The sequence below is a fragment of the Sciurus vulgaris genome (assembly GCF_902686455.1).
Source record: "Sciurus vulgaris genome assembly, chromosome: 6".
Classification (NCBI taxonomy): domain Eukaryota; kingdom Metazoa; phylum Chordata; class Mammalia; order Rodentia; family Sciuridae; genus Sciurus; species Sciurus vulgaris.
The window spans coordinates 94,158-116,264 of record NC_136466.1 but is presented as its reverse complement, the minus strand read 5'-3'; the positions used below and the strand labels follow the sequence as shown (position 1 = coordinate 116,264).

Genomic DNA, 22,107 nt, shown 5'->3' with positions numbered 1-22,107 from the left:
TTCTTATACCCTGAGGGACAGTAACTGGATAACCCGCCGCTGAATGAGGCCAGAATAACAGGTTCTTAGCTGGATCTTTTTCTTTTTTCCCCATTATGCGGGTATATTTGCTTTTTCTTTTCTTTTTTTTTTTTTTTTTGGGGGGGTGCTGGGGATCTAACCCAGGGCCTTGTGCTTTATCTCCCTAGCCCCTATATTTGCATTTTTAACCTTGTATATAAGATCATTACCACTTATCAATTGTATGTGTGTATGTATATGTTATTTACAAGTGGACAGAATATAATTAAAGTAATTTTTAAATTTACTGTAACTTTTGGTCTCTAACCTTGTGAGGAAGAAGCCTTAGCTTTGAACTTGGAGAATACAGTTACTTAAGGCAACAATGTTCAATACAAATAATTTTAAAAGATCTATGTTAAATGGAATTTTCATATTTTAATCCAAAATATTATCATTGTTATTAATATAAAATTATTGTGAAGTATATATACTTTTGCTACTAAATCTTCAAAGCACACTCTGTTTAAGGCTCCAGCACATGCAGCAGAGCCTACATTCCAGCTTTGAGAGCTATGACTTCCCTGACTTCAGGAAGGTGGAGGGCTTGAGCATCCATTTCATACCACAGGTGAGGGAGCAGAAAATCTATAAGGCCCCTACTGTTTGCCAGGCAACTTGTAATCAATATGTCATTGAATCCTAGCATCTTGCCTATCACTGGCTATTAGTCTGTCTGTCACTAGATAACAGATCACTCCAAAATATATTAGCTTTTAACTGGTAGTCAGCAATTTATTCTGGACTCAACTGGGCTCTTCCTCTGGCATGTGATTGACTGACAGTTGGCTAAATGACTCAGCTTTAGAGTGTGAACTGGCTGTCATCTGGGATACTTATTCTCCTCCCCTTGACAGCCCATCCTCCAGTAGGCTAATGTGGGCTTGTTCTCATGCATTGCAGTATTCTGAAAGAAAAAGAAAAAGCATTCAAGACCTTTTGAGTCTTGGTACCAAACTGTCATCACAGCTTTGTATGAGTTATAACAAATAAGTCCTGTCCAAACCTAAGGTTTGGGAAACAGCAACATCTGTCTCTTGATGGAAACAGCAGTAAAAGCACATTACCAAGGTTATTTCCTGTTTTCAGGAAAGTTAAATCTCTTGGTAGATGCTGTTGAATTATACAGACATACATGTAGACATGCATGCATGTGACTGGGCTTAAGCTCACACAATACCCCATGCCACAGGAGAAATAGACATCGGTAGCCTAGCCATAGTCCAAGGCTGAATTGCAAAATAAGAAGTTTGCCTATACACTGCTTAAACTCTGGAGAACAAGGCTATGGGAAGATCTGAAGACATGAGATTCCCTCCTCTGGAGGCCTCATCTTCCCCTGTTTGCTTTCCCATCTCTGCAAGGGGGATGGACCTTGACCCAAAAGCCGGTGGGTAGCATGATCTACCTTTGGAGGCCTCTTGGTGAATTTCCCTGTCATTTGTCAGGGTACTCTCTCTCCCTGTTCTTGGTCCTGAAGAGAAATATTGATAGGGTAATGTGCTCCCTCACCTGTGGCATGAAATGGTTTCAAGTCCTTCACCTCCCTGAGTTCAGGGGAGTCAGCTTTCAAAGCTGGAATTTGACTGCTCTGATCTGACATGTGCTGGAGGCTTAAAAGAGAGCAAACTTGGAAGATTTTGTAGCAAAAGTATATATAATTCACAATAATTACATATTGATACATATTATAATGATAATATTTTGGCAGTATTGTTATTACAGTTAACTTTATCTTTCCTTTTAGTATTTTAATGTGAATACTAGTGCTTCCCATTTTATTTGTGTTGGATACTACTGCCTTAGGGTATTGCTTCCCAGTTAAAAGTTCAGGCTACCAACTCACAAGACCAGAGATCAGAAGTTACGAGAACTTTAAAAATAATATTCACTGTATTTTTTTATTTGTGAATAATATGTACATTCACATAATTCATAAGTTGATATGACCTTATACACAAGAAGAGATGCGAATGTGGGGGCCGACCCCCACAGCGAGGAAACTATATCTTAAAACAGTTGCGGCCCCAAACCTGCCATCCTGGTCTCTTTCCGTCCTGGATGGGCATCTGCCGTCACCCGGGGCTCGAGGAGGCGGGCCCGAAGTCCTCCAATCAGGAGCACGGGGGCGAGACCTGTCCAATCACGTGTGCGGACAGAAAGGAGGGGGCGGGCTTCCGCAATCTGGCGGGGCCTTCGTCGGGGTTCTGCCTTGTTGGGCGCTGCTCCAACCTGCACTCTGCTGGGCCCCAGTCGCCCTGTCACCGCAGGTCCCGGGAGACCCACACGGAGGCCGCGAGCCTCCCCGGAGGCCGGATGTGGTGAGTGTGCGGCGGAGGTCTGAGGCAGGCGGCGGCCGTCTGGAACCGCGTGCCCGCTGTGGCGGGACCCGCCTCCGGGCGGAGGGTCCAGCAGCCTGCAGGCGAGTCCTTGGGGCAGCCGGGCCTCGGTCCCCTGCGGCCGTGGGTGGGCTGGGCGGCAGCCGGCGTGGCTTCCTCGGCCCCGCTGGAGCCCTCTCTGTGCAGCTGGGCCTTGGTCCCCACCAGCTGTCCGTGGGTGGGGCGGCAGCTCGGATCCAGTTTCCTCTTCTGTCCCTCTGTGGACTTCAGCTCCACTGGAGCTCTCTCTCTGCATCTGGGCCCCCGAAGGCTGTAGGATGGAGACAGGGTGGAGAGCTGGGACCCTAGGTGACTGACTCATCCATGCCGGGAGCTCTCTGTGCACAGCTCCAGAGCAGCCTCCTGTGTCCTCATATTGTGTGGTGACCACCTGGAGGATTGTCAGGGGATAATCCTGATTCTGTGTATGGGGTGCCTGCAGTAGAGCAGCTGTGGTCAGGAGGGGCTCCAGTCTCTCCTTCCACCTCAGGTGTCACCTCTTTTCCCCTAATCTCACTAAATGTCTGGGAAGCAGGATCTGAAATCTAGAACCCTGCCCACCAGCCTGACTCTTGCTATGTCTAGCATTAAATTCCTATAATTCCAGCTTCATGACTGTGTTCTCAAAACCAGTTACCCTGTGCACAACATTATCAGCTCTATGCTTCCCATACTTCATTTGAAATGGACACAGTATTTTCTCACTCCGTGGATGGCATTTTAAAGGATTCATATTGTGTTTGTGAACATTTCATTTGAGAGTGAAGTAGATTAGAATCACTTAACCCCTCGTAAGAAAAATCATTGTGCCTTTTTTCTTTTCTGCCCTAGATAGGAAATGTCTTTGGGTCAAGATTACCTCTTTGCGGACATATTATAGGGTGATATATCCTCACCCTACCCTCCTTTTTTTCCAGGTCCTGCTTTCAGGACCCTGACACAGGACCTGACCTCAGGTGTCCATGGCTGCCCTGTCTCTGATCTCTTAAAGTGCAAAATCAACCCCTGGGTCTTGTCCCAGAGGGCAGCCTGAGGTATGGGGTAAAGCCCCTCTGGGGCTTGGAGGAATCTACTGGAATACCCTCATCTAAAAGGTACTTCAGGTGTTTCCATGCCTCAGCTATGGTGATTAGTGCTATAATGAACATGGAGTGGACCTCTTTCTTTGACATTTTGATTTTAATTCCTTTGGATGCATACCCAGAACTGTGTTTGCTATATCAGGTGGTTATATTTTTAGTTATTTTGAAGAGTCTTCATATATTTCAGAAATGGCTGTGATAAGTTTATATTTTCATGAACAGTGTACCAAGATTCCCTTTTTCCATATGCTTGTGCTCTGAAACACTTGCTATCTTGTAACTTTTTGACAATAGCCATTCTAAGGCTGTACTTGGGCTATGGGTGGTCTGCCATTTTACTGATGCAAGTTTGTTAGAATCCAGGCTGTCAAATAGCCCCTGGAAGAGGGTGTCGTAAACCTTTTCTGCAAATAATCAGGGACCTGTGCTTCTTAGCACCTTTGCTTTGCTCTTTGGGATTGAAGTCCATGGAAGCGGTTGCACAACAATGTAAAGCCACCTGTTTGGAATCTAGAGCGGTTTTCTTATACCCAGTCACCTTTGTTTCCAGAGCTTGGGTGTTTAAGATGTAGTCCCTTGAACAGTAGGTGTTCAAGTTGCGACTCTCAGTGCATGGACAGACTCCTAGGAGCATTGATAGAACTGGAGTTATAGGACGAGCTGGGGGAGAGGGTGCAGGAGGCTGCAGACTGTTTTTTGCCCTATTGCTGATGAGAGTAGGTAGCATCTGTCAGCAACAACAATTGGCACAATAAGGGGCAAATTCCTTCCCGGCAGAAACTGGGACTTTTGAAGTTTAAAGTCTTCTCTGCCCAAATCCCAGGGGATAAAGCCTGTGAAAGTACTTCAATGACTATAGAAAACCACCACTTTTTTCAGTGGACATGAGATTTGTGTATACTTAGTCCCTTCCTCTCCTGATGCTAGGTGAACTAAGATCCAAATCGCAGGGAAGTTTAGCGCTAGAGCATAGCAACTATGGTCCCAGACTACTTCTTCTCAGTGTAATACTGGGATGTTGGGATTTTTTGCTAATTATATGGCTCACTGCTGAAGGAAAAATCCAGGCCAAGTGTGTCTCAGTTTTTCCTAGTCATTTGCTGTAGATGTTTTTCTTAGTTGCCCAGTGTACAGAAGTCTCTCAACTCATATAATTTTCACACGGCGGTACTTGAAACAAGAGTAGGTGATTGTTTAGTTGTTCATTGATAGAGAGAGAGTTCGGAGCCTCCAATTCTGCTGTGTTTGCAACATCAATCCTCTTATCATCTACCTTTATTTTTGGTGCTGAGGAGTGAACCCAGGCCCTCGTACATTCTGGGCACACACTCTGCCACTGAGCAATGTCCCCAGGCCCAACATCTGCCTTTTGATTTTTAATTCATTTACACTTAATGTTATTTCTGATGTAGTTGGATTTATAAAGGCCTTTCTGCTTTAACAACAAACATTTCTTAAGTCCATGTGGATTCATCTATGGATTTTGTTTGTAAAACTATTTCTTGGTCTTTATTGTAATATTATCATTTTATAATAAGTATTAGTGATAGGAAATGATAATTACTCCTTGTTCTTATAATTCAGAAGTTTCTTAACTAATATCATATATATGTATATATACACACATGTGATGTGTGTAATCAAGTCTTTTTATGTGCCTCTAAATTTTTAGGTTTTCATAAATATGTATACAGATTTTGAAAATTTGCAAACTATCACATGTATATGATATGTTTATAAAACTTATGTGGTATTTTATACTATTTGTGAAAGTGGACATATAAGACCTACAGTGTGACTGGCCCCTAGAGAGTACTGGCCTCTGAATGTACCTCCTCTTGCCCCGACCCCCTGGTTTAAACCAGTGCTGCTGTATCCTTGTGTGTTATGGTACACATGTGCAGAGATTTCTACAAGTCTGTACCCGTGGTGGGAGTATCATATCTCTTCCATAGCCAGTGTCCCAACTGGTTAACTTATGCTCCATCTTAAGATCATGAGGGTTCAGTTGTCCACGTCTTCATCAGTATTCTTTAATTTTGTCTATCTGCTGTTTTATTTTATACTTTTCTAATTTCTAAAGATGTTGATCCTTGTTATGATTATTGAACACTTAAATATCACCTGTTTAAAGTGGCTGTTGAGTCTCTTGCCTGTTTTTCTTCTGGGGTTCCTGTCTTACCCTTTCTTGTTAAAACTCTTTGGTCATTGATATATATGTGATATATACTTAATATGTAATTTTTCCTTAACAAATAAACCAAAGTGCTTTCAATTTCATTAGTCCTGTAAAAGAACAAACATTTGATTTACTTGTTAACTCTCTGTGGTTTGTTCATTTTCAGTATCTTCTACTCTTTGCTCTTTTACTTCAGATTTTCTTTCTTCTCATTTTGTAAAGTTAGCCTTTCTAATTATTCAGATTGATGGATAGCTAATGAAATCTTAGTGTCTTTTGTATTTTAACTACCTCAGACTTTAAGTTTCCTTTTTACCCTCAACTTTGGATGCATCCTCCTTTTTTTATTTTCAACTTTATTGAGCTATACTTGACATATAATAGTCTGCATGTATTTAAGGTGCATATTTTTAATTTTGAAATATGTACATATTCATGGAACCAGTGCTACCATTGGTATATCTGTTATCCCAATGTGTTTCCCGGTGTCTTTCTATAATTCTTCCCTTCTTTTCTTCCCTATCATCATTTATTTAATAAATTTGATTTTGTTGAGCAAAACAAAAACAAGACAAATGCTAAAATTATATAGGTTCATGAGTTATCACAAGGCACATACATGTAACTACTCATGCAACCACCAGGTACCCCCACCAAAAAGACCCACCATAATTGTTTCTCCAGGACCCCCCCCCCCACCATAATTAAGCTTCTTGTCAGTGAGATTTTACAAAGAGTGTCAACAGGATTTCACAGGATTTCTACAGAGAGTTTGGTGTGGTTTGAACCTTCCTCTTTCTTATAAATGCCAGGTTTGCAAGCAAAAGCTGTGATAGAGTCTGTCTCAAGAGAGCTTGTTGTACTCTTGGTTTTCCATGGTAAAAACTTGTGAAACCTCTGTCTAGCCTAAGAACATGGAACAAAGAGTACCTATTATGTAAGCCTCCCTATTCCCTGCCCCCACTGGGTATAAATCTCCAAGAATTTCCAGACCCCAGCTCCAGAGATTTTTAGGCATTAGCCCCTCTGTACCTATGCTACTTAAATAAACCTGCTGCTTCTTACTAATTCCTCAGGTGCCCAGCCTCAGCATTAGCGAGGCCCCAGAAAACCCTTTATGCCCTATCTATGCCAGTAATCCCTTTATTCTCCCTAGAAGTAACTATTATTTTTCTCTTCCATCTAGTACTGTTACAGCATTCTTGTAGAGTCTTTTAGTGCATTTATGTTCTGTCTGGGAGTTGAGATGATGGTTCTTAGGGTATGCCTGAGCAGTTCCTACCAAACCATTTTCTAAAATGACTTTACTAATTTACATTGTCACCAGCTGCGTTTAACAATTCCGGTCACTTCATGTCTTTATGATTGTTGGTCATTTATTCATTTATTTATTCTTCCATTGTTACCATTTTTACCTGTCTGGTGATTATGCATAGTATCTGCTGATCTTAATGTTAACTTCTTTGATTTCTACACATATTGATATGTTTGTTTTGTTTTTGGGGTGTTGGTGATCAAACCCAGGGTCTCCTGCATGCTAGCAAGTGTTGTACCATTGAGCTCCACCCTCAGCCCTGTTAACATACTTATCTATCTTTGGAATGTCTCCTGCTTTCTGAAGGGCTTCTTGAATTCTCTTGGCCGTTCTTTTTTCTGGTGCAATGCTTGGCTTTCCCTCACAGATGTGTAATACCTCATATATTCTGCACTACAAGCCCTTTACTGAAAGTGTACACTGCAGATCTGTTCCCACTCATGACTTACTTTTGTAGACTCTTAAGATGTGATGAACAGAAATCCCCAGTTCTAATGAACTGTCATAGAACATACATTTATTTATTTATTTATTTATTTATTTATTTATTTATTTATTTAAAATGTTTTTTGGTATGGGGTATTGAACCTAGGGGCACTTAACCCCTGGCCATATCCCCAGCCCTTTTTTTAAAAAAATTATTTAGAGACAAGGTCTCACTGAGTTGCTTAGGGCCTTGCTAAGTTGCTGAGGCTGACTTTGAACTTGCAATCCTCCTGCCTCAGCCTCCTGAACCATCGGGATTACAGGTATGTGCCACCACACACAGCCCTTTATTACATTTTTGTCTTTAGAGTTTATGCTTCTAAAAGAATCTAATGTAAGAAATTTCCCAATAACAAAAATATGAATGCTTTCTCCAAATTTAATATTTTCTTTCAAATTATGATTGTGTGTAAGGTATGATATAGGGACATAATTTTATTTTTCTACATATATATCCATTTGACTTGGCAACATTGGTGGAAAATTGATAATGATGTAAGAAAGCAAAAAAATAAAAATTAGGAGAACATATGTACATCGCCCACTATATCAAGAGATGTATTGTACACATCTTATTGTAAACACAACATTTAGTAGAGATCTCTATATTTCTATTACTAGCAAACATAGATTAAGCCTACCTGTGTCTGCAGGCCTTAAACTGACTAAAAAACTTCTGACTCTGGCAGTTTCTCTTGATAGTTATCAGGCACATTTGCCTAAGAATCTCTCTTTTGTAACTTCTAATCTTTATTCTAATGGGCTAACACAAGTGTATATTTTAAGTTACATTTAACTATTATTTCTTTTAAATGCCCAAGAATGGCTATATTTTGATTTTAACTGTTTCTCTAGGTGTCTAAGATGAAGTGGGTCAAATTGACCTGTTCCTCTCTTGTTGAAGAGTCAGCTGAGTTCCTACAGGGGTCACTCATGGGGAACTTGAGAGCAGCTTCTTAGCTCCTTTAGTACCATTTGTTAGGTAGGGTCTCCTCGATGAGGTGGCTTCTCTTGGAAGCATCAGGGATGTCTCCCTTTTCCAGTGATCCTCCTCTGCAGCAGGTGCACTGATTGGCTTTTTATCCTCTAGTGGTCTCATCAACCTCCCTGATTGGGAGGATGTGTGATCCAGAGTTGCAAAGCTCCTTAGTGAAGACCTTTTGTTCCCTGGGTTCAGGATGACTTTGAGGACAAGATACTGGTTTTTCTTGGTCTCTGTATTTAATTTCAATCTCTAAATTTGATCTTAACCATCCAGCAAGCCAGTCTCACCAGTCATAAAGTAAGAGTGCTGGACTTTAATTTCAATGTCTATGACTTTATAGTTATTTACCCTCTTTTATCAAATTGGGGTCTACATTATCTGTCCTATAGGTGATGGCTTACTATTTCAAGTTAATTTATGGTGTTTGCTCTTGAAGCAGTACTTCTGCAAAATATTAATCGGGCAACAGTTAGAGTTTACAAGGAAAATACAAAATGGAATCACCAACAGTAGGACATTCAGTTTGTGCAATTGCTATCTTGAATTTTGGCTGAGTTATTCATTATATCCCCTGTTTGAGATCATAGTAATCTTTACAACAAACATCAAACTTTTGAACACAACTTTAAGTGAGTTCAAGTCTGGCTTACTTTGGAGCCATTCTAACATGCAGCAGGGTGAGGCAGAGCCTCATCTCAGGTAAGGCAGGGCTCTTCGCAAATCTTAGGTAAAATGTTCTAATCCTGAAGCTAATTTTTGCCTCTTTTGCCATGACCAGCATGACCAAATTCTCAAGTTCAGTGAGGGGCAAAGGAGTATTAGAAAATAAAGGTTTAAAAACACAGATTTTGAAGATTAAACTGAGATGAGATGGAGCTCTGTGTAGCTCTCAAGGAAGTCCACTGTCCAAAGTTACAGTAAGGTGGGCAGGAACCAGAGAAGGGAGCTGAGGAAACACTGGTTACCTAGCAAAAGAATTTCTTCCTGCCCAAGAGCTGTGTGCCTGAGATCAATGTCAGAGCTGATAGGACTCCTGCACAGAGCCTCCCCAGGGAGGGCACTGCCACAGCAGTTAGGCATCTTGTGCCCCTACACAGGAACACTCCCAGGCACCAGGCATGCCACAGCCATGAGGTAGAGACCCCAATCTCAGTATCTAAAACATGAATTAAAGAAAGGCTGAGAGAGCTTTTAACTTTCCTTTGGTGTGGCAAAGTGGCAAAATGCCTTCATGTTTCACGATATTAACCTTTAAACAAATCAGGCTCTCACTAACTTTTAGAAATATATTTACATTTAACAAATTTTTTTATCTCAGTGTAAAAAGTAAAAAAATTTTACATACACCCTATTGATTACAGGTCCTATAATAGAGCATTAAATGATAGAAATAAATCCCCAATAGCATTTACTCTTCTTATAAGTTTAAAATTACCATTACAGACAAGTTTAATTTGGAGAATGGCAGCTTATAAATTTTCTGCTTTAAAGGCATGTATACCTGGAAAATATGAACACATTTAATATACAAAGAATGATCATTCCTCAATCATTAACAAATTTAGTTGTAAAAGAAAAATTTAGACTCTGTAACGTAGTACAATACTTTAACAATTGTTGTTTAACCATAATTGCATAAACCTCAATTTTTAAGACTAGTTGTTCTAAAGAATAGAACTTAACAGACATAATATTAAGAGTAAATTTTTCCAACCTATGAAAACACCAATAATGTTTGAGTATGTTACTACCATGGAATTTAAGGAATTGAGAGTACTCGATGTTATTTAATAATTAACATTTTAACTTTGTAATTAATCAGATGTCCCTAACAAACACATTTGAGTAATCCCATACATTTCAACTCTAATTCACTCATCTTATTGTTAAAAAAAAAGATATCAGACAAGTGTACCAACAGTATTTGCTGTCTCTTTCCTATTGAAGAAAAGTCCTAGAAAAATTGATGTTAGACATTTTATGAACATCAACATTTTATTAGTTTGACCACCTAGAGACTTGTGAGTTAATTTTAAAGACATTTTACTTCTATTAGTTTACCCAATTTAAATTGAACTTTTTTAAATCATGTGACTTAAAAGTATTGGATCCATTTTTTAAATTTTAATTTTATGCACGCTTATATTTAGTTGCACCCAGACAGACAAACATAACACAAAAACAAAGGCCTTGTAATGTTTATCTCCATTGCAATGTAACAGATGTTCAAAAAACTCTAGAGTTGGATAAAGAGAACTGACCAAAAATCATCAACCTAGGTATGTAGGATCAAAATCGTGAGCTCAAAAAATATAGCATTTAAGAAAAACAAGAGTCCTAGAAGAAAAATGATAATGGCCATTAATTATAGCATGAGAGAGTGAGAAAGAGAAGGGCAGAGAGAAGGGGTGAGAGGGAGAGATAGAGTATCTGTGTTGCAGCCCAGGAAAATTTAAAATGGACACTTTTTTTTTTTCTTGGGTTTGAGACTGGTCTCCCACTGCACCTTCTGGTTTTGTCCATTTACATTTCAGTGTAAGCCTTGACTGAGAACTGAAAGGAGCTAACAGGTTCTAGTGGAAACTTGATACCTAGGGCATTTTAACCCTTTTTCCTGGTTAGTAATCAATTCAGGTTTGGATACAGAAAATTGTGGAACATTATCTCCCACTACTTGTGAGGAATGGGGCTGCTATATCATACTCCTTACTGGGACATGCCACTGACTGTTGGGCTGGCTACTCCCTCCACACCGGCCGTAGGGGGGACTAGAATACGTATGTGGGACCTCGTGGCAGGAGGACTAGGTAGGCTGGGCAGGGGAATGGAAGCAGAAACAGAATGGGATAAAGGAGATGGAGAAGCAGGGGCCGGAGGGGCCTCTGTCACAGTGGACCGGTATCAGGGTGGTTTGTTAGCTGAGTGGAAGCGGGAGGGATTAAGAGGGGGAGAAGAAGCCAAAAGGAGGCGTTCAAGTTTGCAGGAAGAGCAAAGAAGTGCAATAAAGAAAAGAAGATAAGGAATCCCTTTCCATCTGCCCGCTTGCTCACAGAAGCTGTGTGCCATTATGTGACCATTTTGGATTGATTATCTAAAGGGTACCGTGGCCAAATATCATTAAGTTTTGATGGCTTTAAGCCAGGGGTCAGGCGAAGGGTTCTAAAGTTGTCTAATAGACATTCCAGGGGTGAATCTGCTGGAATGGAGGACCCAGATCCCGTGGTGGAGACGGATAAAGAGCCAAGTCTGTGCCCCGGCGTTCCGGGTCAGAGACTGTTTGACTGGAGATGAGAAGGCAGCACATCGATGGTGTCATCACACAAGCATCAGTCTGTGTGCTGGGCAAAAGCCAAGAGAGTTGAGGACCCGACATCAGGGTTTTCGAGAGAAAGTGAGTGTGAAGAGGGGCCTCAACCCTGAGAGAGAATCTCCACCATAAATTAGGAACCCATCTGGCAGATAAGACCGGCTAAGGGGACCAGCTGTGATTTTTTCATCTTTCATTTTTACTCTCCCCTTATATACTTGCCTACCTTTTGTTCTCTTGCTGGGTGATTTTTCTTTTTGATGTTTCTTATTGTATGAATGTTTGTACATACACAAAGACCTTAATATGTGGTATTTATAGTTTTCTACTTTATTGAATATTCCTATTTGGAGTCACTTTTCAGGAGACTCTATTATAACCTTCACTTTTGTTTTCTCTTTTCATTTGTATCAGTGCCTGTCTAGTTGTGCTCAGTGCTACGGCAATGGAGAGTGCCTGTCCTCCCACTGTCATGCTGCCTTGGCTCCAAGACACACATGGTCAGGTCAGGTCATGCCTTGGATTCCATTGTATGCAGATCTTCATTACAGGTGGGATATTATTTTTAAAGACACCTCCTCAGAGTCTGTAATGGGTGACACTTAGATTTCCACAGGGTTATGTGTATGATGAAATACATTAGTTGATTTCTTAATTTTTAACTTTGCTTTGATGCAGGAATACATTTTAAAAGTTATGCAGTTCTCATATCTTCATCTTTCCAACAGATGCTTATTTCAACAACATCTAGGTTTATTTCAAGCCATTTTGCCCACTCGGATTACTTCAGCAGTCCCTGAGGGCTTGCTGCTTCCTGAATCTTTACCTTCACTTTTGACCTGTCTTCTGAGTTGTGGACCATGCATCCACTTGCCAGGTGGGTGTCCCCACATATCTGATTACAGGGACTTTAAGCACAGCCTGTCTGAGGTCAGTCTGCCCATTGTGGCTATTGTTGTCCAATCTGGGTCTACACAGCTGCTTATGCAGATAGCTTGGAAGTAAGTGCCTGTTTGCAGTAGGCATGTACTTCCAAGCTAAAATGAGTACCACATTGTTTCTGTTTTCCATTCTTTTTGTCTTTTTTCTAGGACAAGTTCTCTCTTCTGCATTCTTAATGCTCTGTATCCAAAATACGGAAGTGTTCTATTTAATCTAGAAAGGAAATACAAGACTGCCCGCAAGAGTACTTTATAACCTAATAGTAGTTTCTAATAACAGTGGACATGTGAGATTTTAATTGTCGAAATGAGGCAAAGCATTCACCTTCCTGTCACTAGGTTGTCAGTTCCCAGACACACAGCTACCTTTACCACCTGTCACAGCCCAGGCAGCCTCACCTAGACTGACTGTGTAGCTCCGTTAGCCTGGTGTGGGCCCTTTGTGCTTTCACAGCCTGACTCCAGGGCTGGGACGCAGTCATCTGAGTGAAGTACACTCTGGGAGTTCGGAACAATCTGCTTTTTCTCCTTCTTTCTCACCCTAGTCTACTACAAACATGTGGCTTAGTTTATTTAACACAGTGTTTCAATTACATGTTTGTATTTAAGTCTTCAGACTAGATTTATCTCTTTTTAGGAACAGAATATTTTTCACCCTGTTTCTGCTGTGAACAAGAACATATTAAAATCTATAAAGGGAATTCTATAATAGTGATGTAGGGCTACCAAATTACAAAGTATTTTTATTTTTATTGGTGTTTTCCTCTCCCAAAATATAGAATACAAATCAAGCTGTGTCTTATACAAGACACATGTAAGACACACATTCACACAAGACTGAGCTCCGTATTCCTGTTCTGACCCCAGGTGGAGGGCTTGGGCTGAGGAGACATGTTCCCTTACAGGGGATGGTGTCCTTCGAGGACGTGTCTGTGGACTTCACCTGGGAGGAGTGGCAGGACCTGGATGATGCTCAGAGGACCCTCTACAGGGATGTGATGCTGGAGACCTACTGCAGCCTGGTGTCCTTGGGTGAGTGAAACGCCCCTGTAATCTTACTGGAAGCATTTTCTTTGTCAGCAATATTGGAAACCATTTTTAAGTTTTAATACTACTATGATATATTTTAATTGACACATAGTAATTGCACATATTTATGGGGTAGAGTGTGGCATTTCAGTACATGTATACAGTGTGCAATGGTCAATTTAGGCAAGTTTGTACTGGGAACATTTAAAATCTTCTCTAATAGATATTTTGAAATATTTAAAGAACTGTTATCAACCATAATTGTGCTCCTGTGCTGCAAGATATTAAAATCATTCTTCCTGTGCAGGTGCACCACCTCATACTTTGCCGTCATTTCTCCGCCCTCCCTCTCACACATCCTTCCCATGCTCTGGTACCCACAATTCTCTGCATCTTTGAGGTCAATTTTAGCTTCCAGTAATAAATTAGAATATGCAGTATTTGTCTTTATGTGCCTGACTTATTTCACTTTACATAAAAACCCTCCAGTTCCATTCATTTTGCTGGGAATGCTTTTTTTAAAAGCACTTTTACTGAGCCACATGCCCAGCCTAGAGCCTCACTGATTTGCTGAGGCTGGCTTTGAACTCAATATCCTCCTGCCTCAGCCTTCCAAGCCGCTGGGACCATAGGCATGTGTCACCATGCCTGGCGAGATAGATGGTTTTTAATCCTGCATTCTGTTTATGTGATGAAATTACATTTATCAGCTCTCGTATATTGAGCCATCTTCTGTTCCTGGGGTTAGTCACACAGGGGTCAATGGTTTTTTAAAACTTGTGACATGCTGATGGACTGGGTAACTAGTTTGTACGCTTTTTTGATATGCTGGTGGACTGGTTAACAAGTTTACAGGCCTTGTGATGTGCTCATGGTTTGGATTTTGCTAGTGTTTTACTGAGAATTTAAATCTGTGGTCTCAGGGTATTGGTCTGTAATTGTGTCCTTGTCTGGCATTTTGATATCAGGCAATGCTGTTCTCATAGAGGCATTTGGAAGATTTTCCTTTATTTTAATACTTCCAATATTTGAGAAGAATTCGCAGTTGTTCTGTAAAATTGGCAATTGTTTGATAAATTCAGGAGGTGACGCCATTTGGTCCTGGCTGGAGTTTTGTTGGAAGTCTGTTCCCTGATGTGGCTCTCATTGCATGTTCCGGTTCTCATAAGGTTTCTGTCTCCTCATGGTTCAATTCTGTTGGGTTGTGTGTGTATGGAAATTTATCATTCATTCTGGGTTTTCCAATTGTGAGTGTTGTTGTTCCTGATATTCCCTAGGAATATGTAGCTGTTGTATCAGTTGTAATGTCTGTTTTTTCATCTTTGCTTTATTTATTTGGATCTTCTCCTTTTTTCTTGGTTAGTGTAATTAAAGGTGTGTCAATTTTATTTATTTTTTAAAAATCAACTTTGGTTTTATTGATCCTTTTGTTATTTGATTTATTTTGATTACTCAAATTTTTTATTTATGCATATTTTTACAAATGACTTGTTGCTTTTTTCTTCCTGCTGTTATAGTTCTTTAGGTCAAATTTATTAGGGTTCTTTGAACTTCCTAGATCTAGATGTCCATATCTTTACAATGATTTGAAAGTTTCCAGCAGATATTTAATACATTTAAAAAAATATTTTCTCTAAATGTTAGCTTGCTTTATGATGTCCCCTTCTTTTAAATTCATTTTATTTTTCTCTAACAAGATTATATCAAAATACCTGTCTTCATCCTCAGTAATTCTTCTGCCCAGTTAGTTCTACTATTGAGGCTTTGAACTGTAATTTTTTATTTAATTATTTGAGTTCTTTCTTTATCTCCCATGATTTCTGATTGGTTCTTTTTTATTTCATGGATGTCTTTGTCCAATTTCTTCTGTATTTCATAAAGTGTATTTCTAACTTCTTTTTATTGTCCATCTGTATTCTCTTCTGTCTCCTTGGTTTTCTTAAAAATCATCCTTTGAATTCTTTCTCCAGCTGTTGAGTTCTGCCTCAGTGCATCGTTCCAGACCATAAGAGTGTGAGCAAAAACGCTCTCACAGAGTGTTCAGACCAGTCCCATCATTGCACAGCTCCTGAGATGCTTTCGTTCCAAGTGGCACCTGACTAGCAGTTTGGCACCAGTCTTTCACTGTTTCTGTTCACAGGGCACTGCGTTGCAAAACCTGAGGTGATCTTCAGGCTGGAGGCAAGGAGCCGGGCCGTGGATGGTGGAGGAGCCCCACACCAGAGCCTCCCAGGTCAGTCAGTGCAGACTGTGCAGAGAGACCAGGATGAGGAGAGCCCCACAGACATCGGCCACGACGAGCCTGCTGTCCTCCGTGTTTCCCTCAGGTCCCAGTCCTGAGGAAGCAGGTCCTGTGCATCAGAACCCTTCCTTTAGTACAGTCTCCAAGGAGTGCTGTCCTCATGTATATCCATGTTTATGTTCTCATAAGGTCTACTTCTTTAATTTACCAAAATCCAACCTTCTATGAATCGTCTTGACATTTCTGTTGGTTAGGTACATCCTCTACATTCTCACTTTTTCTTCTTTCCTCCATCTTTGTAGTCTCTTTTTTTCAAGACATTTATTCATGTTTTGACTCCTTCTGGCACTTGTTGTTGAATCCCTCATAAGCACTGGCCTTTTTATAGTTGTTGGGAACACAGTAGTAAATCAACAAATGGATCTCTCAATAGAACTTACATTTGTTGAAACAGAAAGTTAAATGCATTTAATTTGGTATTAAGAATATGAAGAATATTTACCTAGATGAGAGAAAGAAAAAAAAAATAGGGAATGTTCTAAAAAGAAGGCAGCTTCAAAGAGTTATTATTTCTTTACTTGAGTTTTTGAGATGACTATTTTCCAAGGTATTACTTTTAGGAAAGGTCTAAGGAGAAGACAGTTTTAAGGAGATAATTATTTGTTCACTTTAGTTTATTTGAGATAACTATTTATAAGTGTGGTACATACTACATAGATGGATATAACATCCAGACTTGAGAGTGGTCATTGGTATTGAAGAAATAACTTGGATTTCAGCTTAAAACAATATTTAAATAAGGGTAAGGACCTTGGGATTGGTAAGAAAACTGCAAAGAGAGACTCAGAATCAAGCTTCAAGTGGCATCAGAACATACAGGACTGAGGAGAGCTGGCACAGAGCCTGAAGAAGGGCCGGCCCTAGGCTTGAGTTGACAGTTGAGGCCAGGTGGCCAAAGGCTCAGATTTTTGTGTGGGAGTTTTATTTTCTAGTTAGCATTTACCTTCTCTTTGTGGAAATCATCTAGACAATGACATGATTGATTTGTACAAGACACTCCAAGCACAAAAGAAAAGCCTGCAGAAGCAGTGAGTACCCAAGCTGAGTGCATGTGCCTGAAACTAAGGGCAAATGCCAGGGCCTTAACTGATTCTGAAGGACCAGAAAGACATATTTCAAAGTGGAGGGCACAGCTTGAATTGTGGAGCCAGGTCCTTAGTTCTGTCAGGAAGTGTACTTGCAGATTTCTGTACCTTTTATGGTTAGTTCAGGTAAAATTAGGACTTGGGAGGAAGCTATCTTCTAGTGTAGAGAAGGTAATTTGTGCTTGTACAACCCCCTAGATATCTATCTCCTTTCCCTGGAAGGAATGAAGACTAAGCAAACACAGATCCAATCCTTTTTTGGTCAGGTGGCAGACAAGTGAACCATGCCTGCGTCCTACCGGTAGCTAATCCAGGATATCTTCCATTCCAAATCAGAAGGAGCAGTGAAATCAAAGGAGAGCACGTCCACTGTTATCATAAGAAAAAACTAAAGAAAACAAATAGGCAGAAGAGTGGTGGATGAAAATAACTTGGTTAAAACTCACAGCTAGATAGTAGGTTAATGTTTTAAGTAAATGTTATCTGCATCTTTTAAAAGAATAGAATAACTTAGAGCAAAAAAGGCAAACATTATTTGTTGTTATGTATTAAGGTACTTTTAACCATTATTTCAGTAAGGACAAAGGCCCACAAGTCAATATAATTATTTCACAATCTTGTGTCATCAGGATAAGGTGTTTCTTTACCATTGTGTTAGAATTCCATAAGAAAGTTTCATGTGTTGTTCATGAATACCATGATTTCTATATCATTTTAGATGTCCAGAAAGCAAATGGCTTGAAGGAGACCATCCAGGAAAAGCCAGAGAGACATTTCTGGCAAGTTGTACTCCCCAACAGCAGTACCCCAACTGAGCAGAGGTTCACATTAGAAACAAGGTTTAACTTGAGCTCAAAGCCTGTTTCAAGTCTGGATCCAAAGGGTGGGCCAGAGGGGCTTGATGTGTGGCAGAAGGAGCTTCTCCCTAGTGAGCCTGAGGAGGTGCAGGCTGAGAGGAGCCTGGTGGTCCTTGATGTCCCTGGGAAGCCCCCCAGGCCTCCTGAGCGGCCTAGTCTCCACAAGGTTCTAAGGTGGGCATCAGCGGTTCCAACATTGTGGACAGGGTAAATCCTTCACAGCGAAGGCAGTGTGTGGACACTGAAGAGGCTGCATGTGGGAGAGACCCCCAGCATGCTCAGTGAATGTGGGAGAGTCCTGGATAAGGTGGCACTTACTGCTCAAGAGATGACTCAGGTAAGGGAGAAAACTTCTGCATATACAGTGTATGGGAATATGTTCTATACAAAAATCTAAACTCTCTAAACATATGAAAAATCCACAAAGGAAGAAATGTCATAATTTTAGTAATCATGAGATACCCTTCATTAAGAAATCGTATCTTACAAAACACCAGAGTCCACACACAGAAAAAAAAAGCCCTACGGATACAATGATGTAAGAAAGCCTCTGTCAGAAGTCTAAGCTGATCGCGCATCCCAGACCCCACAGAGGAGAAGAACACTGAGTCTAATGTGTCTGGGAAGACTTTGCCAAAATTCAGTCCACAGAACGGATCAGAGCATTCACCCAGGGGAAGAAGCTCTATGTACGTTAAAGAATGTAGGTAATAGAGGGTAAAGAGGGGTGGGAGGGGTGGGGGGAAGGGAAAAAATAACAGAATGAATCAAACAACATTGCCTCTATGTAATTTTATGATTACACAAATGGTATGCTTTTACGCCATGTACAAACAGAGAAACAACCAGGTATCCCATTTGTTTACAATAAAAAAAAAAAAAAAAAAAAAAAAAAAAAAAAAAAAGAATGTAGGTAAACGTTCAACCATGAGTCAGACTTTGCTGTACATCACAGAATTCATACAGGTGAGAAGCCCTAGGAGTGTAACATTATGTGGAAAAACCTTTGCCAAAAGTCACGCTCCACAAACATCAGAGAACTCATACAGGTGAGAAGCCCTATGAGTATAAAGTATGTGGGAAAACCTTCTACAGAAGTCAGACCTCAGCAGGCACCAGGGAACTCACACTGGGTGGAGAAGCCCTATGGGTGGAAGAATGCAGGAAAACTTTCTACCACAAGTCAGCCCGTTACTGTACGCCAGAGAATTCCACACAGGGCAAGAAGCCCTATGAGTGGTCACATTTGTGGGGAAAACCTTTTACCAAAACTCAGACCTCCGAAAACATCAGAAAACTCACTAGGTCAGAAACTCTATGAATGTAAAGAATGTAGGAAAAGTTTCAACTGTAAGTCAGCCTCACTGTACATCACAGAATTCACAACAGGTGAGAAGCCCTATGCATGTTTTATTTGTGGGAAAAACCTTTTACCAGAAGTCAAACCTCCACACACATCAGATAACTCACTCAAATGAGAAGCCCTATGAGTGTAAAGAATGCAGAAAGACTTTCAACCATAAGTCAGGCCTCACTATACACCAGAGAACTCAACAGGTGGAGAAGCCCTGAATGTCATATATGTGGATAACCTTTAAACTAATGTCATACCTCTGCAGCCATCAGAGAATCAGCTGAGGAGATGCCCTAAAAATATCAGGAATATGGGAAAAGGTTTTTGTGCAAATTGTTCCTGAGTTGGCACCAAGGGTCTCACAGAGGCAAAAAAATCCTGTTTGCCTTCTCAAATCCCTTTCCTTTGGGACTCACAGTCTGCACTTCCCAGTCTTTTACTGTAGTGTAATTTTGAACATGAATAATGGTTGTACTTCCAGCTTGACCATCAACAAAACTTGCTCTGTTCTTCCTGGGGTCCTCATACCCCTGGCCTGGAGTGCAGGTGACCCCAGGTGTCCTTGAAAGCTTTGGGTAGATCAGATGTGATTTAGACAGATGGAATGTAGAGGAGAGAGCAGAAATCTTCCCACCACTGTCCCAGAATACTCTTTGTGGTTCATGTGAGTGAGAAATACTCTGTGGAATCATTTTGCATGATCTGTTTTGTAACACATGCAACCCCCTGGGGAATTGGTTCATTCAATAAACCACCTGAGACTGTCCCTGTCCTTTTATTTTAAAAACTTCACCTTGGAGACTGTAATGTACAAAGCTGCTCTCCCCACCCTTTCCATTGCAGCCATTTCCCCGCCTCCCAACTACTCTCAGTCTGTGAACATCCTGGCTAGCTATTGATTCATCAGTCAGCTTGCAAGTATCCTTCTCTGATATTGGTCTCCTGTTAGCCCAGCAGAATTCAGCTGCTTCAGGGTAGCTACCCCACCATCTTTTCTCCTGTTTTTTCTCTCCTACTCACTTGCTTTCTTTCTCCTCCTCGCTTTTCACTCTCTCTAGCACGTGCCCTTTCTCTTTCCTTTCTCTTTTCCTCTCATTTTCTCTCTTACCCTGCAGGGAGACACTCGGTTTGCTTAATAAACTCCCTTATGTGATTTCCCATGTCCGGTGTGGTTTTCGTGGGATTTCTTACAGAGACAAACCTTTGTCCTCAGCTTTCTTTTTCAAGCCAATTTATGGAGAAAAAGAAATGCGAAATTGCAATAAATTGAGAATTTCATATCTGACAGGGACATTTCACAAAACACAGACTAAAGGAACTCTGAATACTCTGAATGTGTGAAGCTTTCAACAAAATTTCTGACTTCCTATGACTTCTTACATATCAGAAATTTATAATGAAGGGAAATTATTCATTTATGTAATTTGGATATTAATTTTCAGGTAGAAATGGTAAATGTCTTATTGGAAACTACTTTAAAATGTCTAATGATATACCAGTAGGTAGATATTGATTATGAGATTTCTTGTTAGTATGCAATGGGCTGTGTCTAGGGACATTTGTGGTTGTCATAACGAGAGGTCAAGAGCTACTGACCATCAAATAGGTCCAGGCCAGGGCTGTTGCTCAATAGCCGACAGGCACACAGCAGATTTTCATGTGTGTGTGTGGCTCGGGCATTTGGGTATTTCATGTTATCAGAGACCTTCCTTGGTGAGATGCAGAATGACCATGCTGAGAACATGCACACTTCACCATTTCTCTCGGGTGGGACTAAGAAGGGAGAATCAAACATGGAAACAGCAGCCAGCAGCAAAACGACTCCTCACTGCACAGTGAAGCGAGAACACCATGGAAAGTTTTTCCTTGATTACACACATTAGAAGGGTCTAGTGCTGTCCACGGGGAAATCAGTGGTGGGCTGGACTGTGCTGACCACCCATGGGGTCCTCCAGAAAGGCCCCCAGAGGTGAGGGCTGACCCTACATCTCCAGATGTGAATGAGGCCTCACTCTGCTTCCTGAGGACTGAGCCCCATCAAGTTGGGAAGGAGCAGGAGAACGATGCTCTCTCTAGGGGCTAGAGAAGTGAGCTGGTTGGGCCACCTCTGGGATATGGGTGCCCAGCTAAGCTACTAGGATTTCAAGTTCTGATTGGCCCATCATCAAGGAAGTGAGATCACTTCCTGTGGTGTCTCTTCCTGCAATCCCCTTACCTGAGCGTCTTTCTCACACAAGATCATCCATTCTATGTGCACAACTAGAAACAATGATAGCAGCATACTCCAACCCCCCCCCCCCATCATTCACCTACAGATTCATCTATAGCATCTGCCCCAGTTTCATCCTTTTAGGATTTGAACAAATATTCTGGAGTGGGATCTCATCAGATGGAGGGTATAGGAATTAACTTCCCTCAACAGATCAAGGATAAATGAGTCTAATCCATTCACCAGGTGGAGGGGATGGAGATCTACTTCCCTCATGTTGTGAGGTTCCCCCCATGGAAACCATAAGCCCTCAACACACCTCATCTAGTGGAAGTCAGAATGAGCCATTCCCGGGCTGGGGAGATGGCTCAGTAGAGTGCTCGCCTCCCAGGCACAAGGCCCTGGGTTCAATCCCCAGCACTGCAAATAAAAAAATAAAAAAAAAGAACGAGCCATTCCCCATATGAGCAGAAGACACTGGGATCTAATTCGCATGTATATTCTAATTCACTTATGTATTCATATTTGTTCATATACA

General features: G+C 41.0%; 1 protein-coding gene across 1 annotated transcript; it reads left to right on the top strand.

The window, feature by feature from the left end:
• LOC306663069 (zinc finger protein 39-like) lies at positions 1-18,518 on the top strand. Its single transcript, XM_079143412.1, has 5 exons — positions 1-20; positions 532-631; positions 13,639-13,765; positions 15,903-15,995; positions 17,868-18,518. Exons 2-5 carry the CDS (start codon positions 542-544, stop codon positions 18,215-18,217), a joined length of 660 nt encoding a protein of 219 aa, XP_078999538.1. The 5' UTR covers positions 1-20; positions 532-541; the 3' UTR covers positions 18,218-18,518.
• Positions 18,519-22,107: the final 3,589 nt, after the last annotated feature.